Source organism: Sinohyriopsis cumingii, unplaced genomic scaffold (assembly GCF_028554795.1).
Source record: "Sinohyriopsis cumingii isolate HCF-2022 unplaced genomic scaffold, ASM2855479v2 utg002017l, whole genome shotgun sequence".
Lineage (NCBI taxonomy): Eukaryota > Metazoa > Mollusca > Bivalvia > Unionida > Unionidae > Sinohyriopsis > Sinohyriopsis cumingii.
The window spans coordinates 1,433,239-1,444,619 of NW_028316105.1; the positions used below are offsets into that span (position 1 = coordinate 1,433,239).

The window sequence follows — 11,381 nt, forward strand, 5'->3', positions numbered from 1 at the left end:
CGTTTCTACATTGCTAAGCTAAGGAGATAACTCAATCTTGTTAGGTTAGTGGTAGCTGCACAGACAGTGATATTTTCCCATTCATGAAATGCAACATTTGAATGAGACCTTTTCCCCTCTTGCTGGATTCACCTGGGAAACTTTTGATGCTGAGACAATAACCAACTTCGGAATCCCACAGGATCTCCTGTGGATTTGTATAAACCTTCTTCTGCTAAACTAACAAAAGAAGTTCATCCTTGTAGTAGAGCAATCATGCTCCTACTGTGTGAGGTAGGATGCTCAGCGTTTCTTCCTCTTCTCATCTGTTCTGCTAATGTAATGCGATCAGATAATGTATTTGATGGACAAAGCAGTTTTTTGTGTAAATTATGTTTTTCAGATGATACTTACCTGATCACATTACAAATTACCCCTCCCACCTTCCCTGCAATGCTGACATCATGAATTAGTTGTTTCCCATTGTCTATGTAACATAAAGACAGAAAGATGCTTTTTATCTTTCATGAGGTATGGATTCAGAGGTAGTAGGGATTGTTATCCGTAATATAATGTGATCATGTATGTATTGTTGGAGAAACACAATTTACTACAAATATTCTTTCTCACTTTATTGTTTATGGTCAACACAATTATGTCATGAACGATTATAAATCACCTGTCTCTTTCATGCTTACCTATCAGTATAACATGAGGCTATATGAAATAAATTCACTTTACAAGTATAGCCCATGAAAGTTAGAGTGTACTATTAAGGAATCTTAGGTTTGCTCAAATCTGCACTGCTTTTCTACCTCATACAAAAAGTTTTGTTTGTTCATAATGGCACAGTGTATGTGCATTTCATTAAGTGGCAATACTTCTTTCTCTGCTTTCATTAAATAGGGGAAAATGGAATGCAGGCTATAATTGTGCATACAATTGCCTTTTTTTTCTGGTAAGACTAGACAATCAAGTTTGTATCCCATTCCAGATGTATGCAAAAAGTTAACTTTTATAAGGATACTACTGATATGATGTGATGGTTGTTTTGTGTACAGGGTTCCCGCGCTACCAGGAAGTCGGGGGAAATGATAATGTTTTTCCTGACTCTGAAAAGTCCTGGAATTTTGCAAATATTGATGAAAGTTGGGAAAAACCCAGGAATTTTCTGGCACCACTTGATGCCTGAAACAGTCACATAACTGAGTCATAACTAAACTGATCGTGAGTTAAATTTATCGAGTTCTAACCAGAATATTCAGAGGGTGCATTATGGATTATTTGGTTGCTTGCATTAAATTTATATGCTGAGTCAATCCAAATGTTCAGTGGATTAGATTCATCTAGTAGACTTTTATTTTCAAAGTCAGTTCAATATCCATATCTTTCCTTACATGGAAGGTACGAAAACCAATCTAGCATCACAAGAGGCCAACATGGTAGTGGCAAAATGTTGCCGCTTACAAGTATTGAGTTACACACTCCATCACCAGCACACTTGGCTACCAGTCACACTGGTCAATCAAGCAGTCAGTATTCCAGGTTGGTCAATCAGGCAGTCAGTGCCCACCAATCTTGATCAGCAATGCCTGATCACCTGCTACTCGACCAGCAACACTGTTTAGGTAGAACTAGGCTGCTATGCTTCAGCTTCACAGCTGCTATGGCCAACTTCTATGGTTAGCTCTGCAGCTGGTACCATGTTGACGCCGATCACTCCGATAACTCTGATCGCTGACTACTCTGGTCACTCTGGTCAGCTATACAGCTGTGACTCTGATCACTCTAGTCAACTGAAAATACATCTAGCACCATGCACTATGCATGACATTGGCATATACGATAAAAACGTAATGATGTTATATATGGTAAGCTACACAGATTACATTATTGGCACAATAATTACAAAACAATACACAAGTTAAGATGTGAACCTAACTGCCCAACAAGAATCCTATGGTACTAAATGTTTCTTAAAAATGCAACTTTATATATTGCTAATATAAATTTCTTCCTAAGTCACAAGAATAGAAAATATTTGCATGATACTACGTAAGCCGAAGCTACTTAGAAAATATACAGAAATAAACATGGTAGTACAATAGTTATAACTTATGCACAAGAAATTAATAACTCGCATACCTCTGCAGCTGAAGATGTGCAAGTCCTTAAAGTAGACCGCTCACTGTCAAGACATTCTGTATTGTAAAGATTTTGACCTACGGTGAGGTATTTATACACAGACGATGCCGAAATACATCGTCTGTGCACCGGAAGTATTCTTTTCTTCCCATTGAATCAACTTCGCACATGCGGCATAGGATAAACAGAAATCACTATTTCAAAATATTTGTAGAATGTATCGTTGTACACAAGAAAAACGAAACCCGAGTAGATGTATTTAATAAATAAAAGGATTTATATAATTCCGTGACAATCAAATACAGTTAACATAACAACTAATGTGATTTTCTGGTTCTGTAACTCTAGCTGGCCTGATAAGTCACTCTATGGTCTTGCATCCATTCATATATAATGTTGAATTCAGTTTTAAATTTATCAGTGTAATGAATTTTGATATTCGACAGTGATTATCATTTTGTCAGTTTTGCATTTTTATGCAGTGTTGAAGATATATTTAATATTATGTAATAATAATAATAATAATAAAAATAATAATAATGACCTTATTTAAAGAGGGTAACACAATTAGCTAAAAACTAATCTACCTTGAGGCCCTCATACAAAGGAATTTATTTATTTAAGCTGCATCTCTGAAGCCACTGGATATATTGGGTTTGGAAGAAGGAAATAGAGTGGGCATTTCTAATCTCAGCTGGAATACTATTCCAGAGCAGAGTTCCAGAGTATTGGAAACTTTTTTTAAATAACTCCTTATTTGGTTTGGGAATTTTATACTGTTTGGTAGACATGGATCACAGGTGGGGAGTATTACCAGGTAGCCTATACTGGAATAGTGATTGTAAATATTCAGGAGCGCTATTCTGAGATATCCTGTACATTAATTTGGCTTTTCTCAAACAGATTCGGTCTTTAATAGATAATATTTTTAACCTACCAGCTAAACTTTTCCTTGCTTTCTTTCTGGATTGATATTAGCCCAAATGCTCTTTTTTGAAGATGTGCCAGCTTTGCTATGTTTTTATCATTTGAATTACCCCATACTGTACTACAGTAGTCCAAATAGGGTTGTATGTAACTGTTATAAAATAGTTTCCTGTGCCTTTAATGTAAGACAGGCATAGTATTTCATCATTTTTGTATGATTTTCTTCTTATGTAGTATTTTATCTTAAGAAAGCCTTACTTTGTATCTTCACTCATTTCATGGTCATATTGTTTGTGCATCATTTAAAACTTCCTATAAGTTAACTTTTGCATCTAATTTATGTTTGTGATGTTTAACACCCTAGTTCTATGATACCCTTGACTAAAACTAGTCTGAATTTCTGGTCTTGTACAGGACCTATGTTTATAACATACTACTGTATCTATTTCTGGTCTCGATCTGCAGTGTTCTAATGAAAACACTGAAGCATCAATGTGTATTCTTTTACATTGTATTAAATGGATTATGATTGCTTCTGAAGGTGCTAATTCTATTTAGATCTTGCCTGTTAAAGCTGTTAATTTATATTTTTGTTTTAAGATAGATTAAGAGAGTCCTGTTATATTCGTAGTAGACTGATAAATCTGTCCCCATAACAAGTTTGTTTTTATTCTAATATTAATGGGGATGGGAGTCAGTATATACTGGATTTATTTAGGGAGGTAGGCCAAATCTGGCCTACAGATGTTGCTTACTATCATGCATGGATGAAGTAAAAGTATGGTCAAAGATAATTGTCTTGAACAATAATATTGGAAAGAATTAAAACATTAATATTCCCCTCTCTTGTATCGACAAAGTTATTATCCTTTGCTTTAAGCGAGCGGTTAATTGCAGATAATCATTGATAATAATATGGAAATCAGCATTGCTTTTTTCTCCCCGAAGGACAGTCTAGTCGAATAAAAAACTTGTGAGATACAATATAGGCAATAATGTTATATTTGAGACTATTAAATTTGTAGATTCTTTTTCAGCATTATTTATGTTGCAATTTAAGTGCCATTTAGCTTCCCAAGATCTCTTTACACAAAGTGTTGGAAAATCAAAACAAAACAAAACCCCAACTGAAGCTACATGTATGAAATGCAGTGATATTGAATATCACTTGATGCACTTCAGTTTATGAATTGTCTCATATAAGCTCAGGACTTAATAAAACAATATACATTAATAAATGATAATGTTCGAGTTACATATGAACATTGTTATGTATATTTGATTTAATTATATCTGATATAATATATATTTATTTCAATTTAATTGTTTGTTTTGTCAGTATTTTTGTTGTTATTTTTCATTATATGCTATTGTAATGTAAATTTATTCATTGGAGATGATACTTTTTCCAGAAAATAGTTTGATTTTGACTGTTCCATTTAGTAAAAACCAGGTGTTGACCTAGAGCCTGACCTTGATTCAAAATCAAGAGCAACAATGTAAATAAGTTCTGTTTTTATTTTTAAATGATTGGTTGTCCTCGAGGTCATGACATAACTATGTGGTTTAAGATATAAACAATTTTTTTATTTTATTTCTTAGAGTAAAATAATTGATTTTCATCATGGTCATGTTAAGCATATGTCATAAACATGATCACATGACCCCCTTTTCGATTTCGCATCTTGGGGATTTTTTAAACTGCGCTTTAGAATACAATATATTCTTTGTTTTAGAGAAATAATCTCAGTTGGGCTTTTTCTTTACACTGGAAGGTGTTGTGTCATTTGAAATTATTTCAGATTACTTGGATTCAAAAGGATTAATTCTTTTTTCCTGGAAAATACATGTGCTCATGTGAGATTCTTGAACAAAGATAGCGCTTATAAAAATTGTATTCAGATTTCCAAAACCGGAGTGATATTTCTTGTTTCTACAAGGAACTGTAGACTTCAACACACTTCAGGTTACAGCATATGTCATTGTCTTCCATCTTGGATTCTTTGTTGGGACTCGAACTTAAAATCAGTAGAACATTTTGATACTAAGGCTTCCAAAATTTTATTCGTGGATTATTTTGGATTGTTTTTGGATTTGATCATAAAAAACTGTAAGTTCATATTTTTTCATTTTTATATAATTTTTTCCAGGGAAATAAATTATTATATTTTTCAAAGTTTGTTGTTTTTGCTTTTTCTTGTGCTATTGTTAATTTGAGCCTATACACGTGACATAAGAACGTGCTGGCTTATTATCGTAAAGTCTTCTTAATGAACTTTAAAATGAAAGTATTCAATTCATTTCATTTGTTTAATTTTAAATAAAACTATTTCATAATTTAAGCTGATTTGTGACATTGTCTCCAGTTGTGTTGCTTATTATTATAACAATCTTACAAATTGCTGGGCACATTTCTAAGCTCAAAGGTTAAATTTGAACTCTGGTTGAAACAAGAAATGTCATGTTCATAGAGTAATAAATATATATATATATATATATATATATATATATATATATATATATATATATATATATATATATATATATATATATATATATTCCACAAAGTGGTTATTCAGTGCAGACATAAATGAATCCATTTGTGATAATGCATTTATTGTCTTCTTGTCTTCTCTGTGATCTGAATAAAATGTACAGCGATTTTATTAAATATTCCAGTTGGGTTTCTACATTTTAAACTGACAATACATTACTATGTACATACAAATCAAACAAAGAGATATATAATTTCAAATATATTTGTAATCTGATTGAAATATGAAACTCTGTGAATGTTTTGCATGTACCCTTATATAGGCAAAGCATTGTATGCTATTAGCATTTGCTTGTAAGCAATTTATTTGCTATGTTGAGTTTCATCATAAAGTACTTGTATACCTGTTGAATGATTATTTGACCATGTTACATTTATTTTCTCAATAGTATTACAACTAAAGAGAATCCATTCATTACAGCCTGGTTTGTTTTTATACAACAGGAGTAATCAATTGGTACATGTGCATATTACAGACAATATTTATAGCTACTTACTGTGCAGATACCACTTGTTGATGGACAAAAAAATATGGTGCAGCACTTTAATGCAGTTTTACTTCATTTGATAATAAACCTGTTCAATTTAATAATGGCGTAACTAATTACAGCATGTTACTCATAATTCTCAGAGTTTCATATTTCAATCAGATTAGAAACATTAGCTCCTGTGTGCCACTGCCATTCATCTTTGTAAATCCCGTCTAGTTTCTTTATTTCTCTATTTCATTATGTTTATTATTATTATTCTAAGTTTTATATATAGTCAACACTGATGTTTGAAATCATAAATCTCTTTGTCTGGTCTGTTTCTGAGTTTCCTTTTATGTTTTTTTTCTGAGTTTATCACATATATTTGGCTGTGTTTTTGTTTGCATTTAAATGTTTTGTTGCCAATTTCAGTTGTTATGTCATATCATTATATGGAGAATCCTTGACCATTTATTAGTTTGTACAAGTATTCTTAGCACCTTTGTAAGTTTAAGTTTTTCCATTTGCAGTGCTGCTTTCTATTGGGATCTTGTTTATCTGGTATCCAGACCTTTTGAATATGTATGCTTATATTATTGACAATTCAAATTATATTATATAGCAAAGACTCATTATCTCTGGAAAATATTTGTAATAATTTTTTCAAGAAAGTTAATAAATTTGTATTTTCAGGCAGAAGATTTCTTTCTTGCCCCATGTATGCTTCAGCAGACATCCCCAAGGGAGATAATTTCTCCTGAAGTAAAACCTGAGATGAAGAGATCATCAGTCCTTTGTTTTGTCTTTAAGGGGAAGTTTCTACCATCCCCTATCTTTCATAAACTTCTTGCTGTCTGTGTTGCAAAATGGCCGATACTTAGGAAGAGGGGAAAATATGAGATCTACTGTGGTTGTGGAGTCTTTGAAATTGACCGTCTTCACAGACTGACCCTGTATTTCAAGAGCTATGTTATTTTTGCAAGAGTTATGCTAGCAGCTAGAGCCAAAGAACAGACATTGGATGCAAATGTTTGCAGACCTATCAGAGAATTCATAAACGACAATCTTTCAAAAATTCTTGGAACCCTCAGCCAGAACTTGAACTTTGAATTGTTCATGCAGTGCCAGTGCCCTAATTCCATTGGTGATTGTTTGGACAGTATGCTTTCTGTAAAAGATCTAAAGGGCAATTTTGTGTTGACTTGCCGTTACCATGACGATAACACTGTTGAGTCAAACTCTCTCCTGAAATACTGGTTTTGGAATGAGGTATTTTCTTAAGTTCTCTCTTCTTGGAGTCTGAGTACAATCAGAAACCTTTTATAATGCAAACAAAACTTAAAAATAATAAAACAAACACAAAAAATAAAATTACGGGTATAAGATTATTTATCCATGCATTGGTGCACTATTGCATCACATATTTTATCTATTCAAATTCATCCATATATTTTAATCCTAACTGTCTATTATATTTATTGATTATGGAACTAATCTTGCTTGCTGAAAATATGACTTGGTGTTAAAGAGCAAACACCAATATGGGTCAGATGCCTGGTTCAATAATAGCTTATGGGCAGTCACTGTTCAATAAGAAATCTAGATCTGGCAAATATTGTAGCATTGTTAGCAGTATGCAGTAGATGTAACAGCTGGAGCAATTTTGGAGTGAGCCAGAAACATGTTTCAACATCATCTAAAATTGGTCATTGTGCATCTTTATTTTAGTTTAATCAACAGTGTTTGATACTTTGGCCATATACATAAACCATCTAACTGTTTCCACATTAAGAGGAAACAAGGCTGATAGAACATGTTATCAAAACAGGGTAGTGTATCCCCTAGGGGTGCAAGACTGAGAGTAAAAAATCTCCATGGTGTCAAAACTGGGGGTAGGACTGAGTAAAAAACATATTCTGGTATCAAAACTAGGGTCAGATTAAAAATTTGGGGGTATCTGAAGCGCAGATGTGGGTAAAGGGAAACACTGCATGGGTTTTCAAAATTGTATGCTTGGTAGCAGTCCAGACTGATACATATTGACACATAAAATGATACATAAAAATGGGTTTTGGGTTGAAGCTCTTACTCGGATAGAAGTTTCATTTAGTGTATTGACAGTCACAAAATCTTATAGCAGTAAACAAATATGAAGACCATTAGTAGTATTAGTCTGTTGTTTCCTATTTATGCTGAACTGTATTTAAGTAATATTTTTTAATTCGGTCTGCAAGGGAGACTTAATTTGACCTCACAATGTCATGTGAAATATTGTTTGCATATAATTTATCTGAATAGGCAAATATCTATTCTAACATTGCTGGTTTTAAAACATAGAAATAAATGAATGAATATGTTTAGATTATATATGCAGATTTTGCATCTGACTTTTAGACCTGTCCAGAATTTAATCTAAAAAGATGTTAGACATCACAAAAAAGTTGTAAATTACATGTACTGATTTTGCACTCCTTATATAGATTATGTAGTAAAATATTAAAATGACTTTTTTCATGCACGGTTTGAACACACAGAACTCTTAAAATATACTTTGGAAACTAGACCAGGTTATAGCTCAGAAGCTGACAAGCTCCTTGAAACTCCACACAGAAGTCTGCAGAATTATGCACCAGGCAGAGAAAATTCTCTTGTTCTCTGGGTAGCAATGACAGAGAAAACTTCCACAAGTGCACACACACATGGGGTAACCCATTCGTTGCTACTGATAATAACAAAACCACACTTCAATTGTTAATTTGAATTAAAAGTCTAGATTAATAAGTGTATTAATACAAATACAAATGATAAGCTTTAAAATAAGTAATCACATTACATTTGGTAACTACGCATGTGTTCCAAATTTGTCAGACCTGGAAATTGGGATCATTCATAAACACCACTGCCTCTTTCTGTCAGAGGAAGGATGGTAAGGGTCACTGGGTGAGCCAGTACGATAACGGTCTGGCGCGTTGTGTCGTCTGACTTCTGGGTGACGGGAGATCAGTGTTATAATATTTGAAACACTTTCACAAACTACTGTCTATATATGATATACACACTCTAAAGTTCTGTCCTTCTCTCCAAGTTCTACACTACAATTTACCTACATGGTTTCTTGATGTAGTTATCCACTCATAATATCTATCACTCCATTACATATATTAGGTATCCTATCTCTTCTATTAATTCCCAGTCTTTTATATTTCTGTTTCTTTTTCCAACTATATTTTGTAAGTCCTATAATGAAATTTGTTTTGTTAAGTTACCATTTCGTATCTGAAATGTGTATCTTGTTCTATTATATTCTCTCTCTCTCTCTCTATCTATATATATATATATATATATATATATATATATATATATATATATATATATATATATATATATATATAATGCCACACCCACTTTCCTTGAACTGGCACTAATTTTAACAATTTGACAAGAATTGGCTAATGAATTGCATTAAACTGGCCTCATAGATAATTAAAATAATAATAATAATAATAATAATAAAAATAAAAATAATAATATTAATAACAATAATGCTTTAGTTATAGAGGATGACTCATTTGTCAAGGACTATTCTCCCGTGAGCTCTCTTAAGGAGAGTATAACAATGCACATTATATGAAGATATCAATAATTACTGTTTATTTTAACATGTTTAGTATTAAAATACTAAATTCCATTATCTCTTAGATGCACATACATGCTCATGATATCTCTTCCTAAATACTCTAACATTTTCAGCAGATTTTGCGTGTAGTGGAAGCTTGTTCTACAGAACTGTACCATAGTATTGGAAGCTCTTTTTAAATTGCTCTGTTGGTTTTGGTGCTGGAAGGTTTCCATCTGATATTGATCTCAACTGGTATTGTGTTGAAAAAGGCCTGAATAAGTCGTGAAGATACTCTGGTGCAGTTACATGTAGACATTTATATAAAATAACTGTCTTTTGAAAATCTATCCTGTCATATATTGTGAACCATTTGAGTTCTGTAAATAATGCCTTTGAGGGATGATCAATAGATGCATCTAAAATTACATGTGCTGCTTGTTTCTGAAGTTTATAAATCCTGCCAAGCTCAGATTTAGTACAGTTTTCCCATACATTTGAACAATAATTAATTGTTATAAGAAAATATGACTTGTAGTATAGATTTCAAGTTTCCATAGGTAAATATTTCTTGATTCTGCTGAGTTGGGCAGTTTTGGAGGACATTGTTTTACAAAGCTTATCAATATGGTCATTCCATAATAAATTATTATCTATGGTCACACCTACAAGCTTTTTATGTTTGACATTTTCTAATCAATGAAGACTTAGAAAGCAAAATAGTGTGGGTCTCTTTCTTTTGTGTTGTTTTGTTTCTGATCCCCCATGCATGCAATTAGGTACTTGTTCCCTCTTTTATTGATTATACTGTTTGAACTTTCATTTTCTTTTTTTCCTTCAGAGTTTTATAGATATGAAACTCTCTCATTAGACAAGTCATGGGCACAAACATCTCTATTATTACATAAAAACATTTGTTAATTTTGTTATTTAAACTTAGTTAGGTCAGAATTGGGTAGATTAATTCCTAGGTCATTAGCTATACTGATATATTTATGATCAGCATCCTGGACCCAATACTTACTGTGATGCTGGGAGGGTGCCATTTGTCAAGTTTATTTTAGCAACAGCGAGCTGATTTAAACCATTGATAACACTGCCAGGATTCCCTACCTGCACTACTGTGGTGAACATCTGTTCTGCAGTTACATACAGTGTGTCAGGAGTTCACCAAGTACAACTTCTGGACATTCTTCTTCTACTAATTGTGGTATTCCTACCACAGATATACACCCTGCATCTCTATGCAGTTATTTGTATAATCTATCTTTGCATTTTGGTTTTGTAAGAAATCTGTTGAATATGACTGAGCAACTGAGGTTTTCAATTACTTGTATTTTTTGTATCAAATCTAAGTGACATTCCAGTATATACAGTAGTATCTATCATTTACTAGTAACTATTCAAGCCTGAAATACTTTTATACCTGTTCTAATATTTATCATGCTTCTACTAAGTTACTATTATATGCAGTATTTCCTTTACCTTCCTGCCTTACATTTTCTCCAACCTTAGAAAAATTGAAGTTTCTATCAACATCCTTCTGTTTGTGAGAAACCAGTGGTGTAGATCACACTCCTCTAGCAAGACCTGTTTTAGCTGTTCATAGCAAGGATTTGTGAAATTAGTGCATGGAAATTGTTGGTGAGTGCAGACGTATATCACCGTATGTAAGAAACCCTGGCATATG

The 11,381-nt window shown here is 32.8% G+C and overlaps 1 protein-coding gene across 1 annotated transcript in view; it reads left to right on the forward strand.

Moving 5' to 3' along the window:
• LOC149771243 (uncharacterized) overlaps window positions 1–11,381 on the forward strand; it is an 85,006-nt gene that overhangs the window by 70,693 nt on the left and 2,932 nt on the right. Inside the window, exons 10-11 of the mRNA XM_089948688.1 lie at window positions 6,769–7,344; window positions 8,944–9,001. Of these exons, the coding sequence (XP_089804814.1) occupies window positions 6,769–7,344; window positions 8,944–9,001 (634 nt within the window). The remainder of the gene's footprint in view (window positions 1–6,768; window positions 7,345–8,943; window positions 9,002–11,381) is intronic.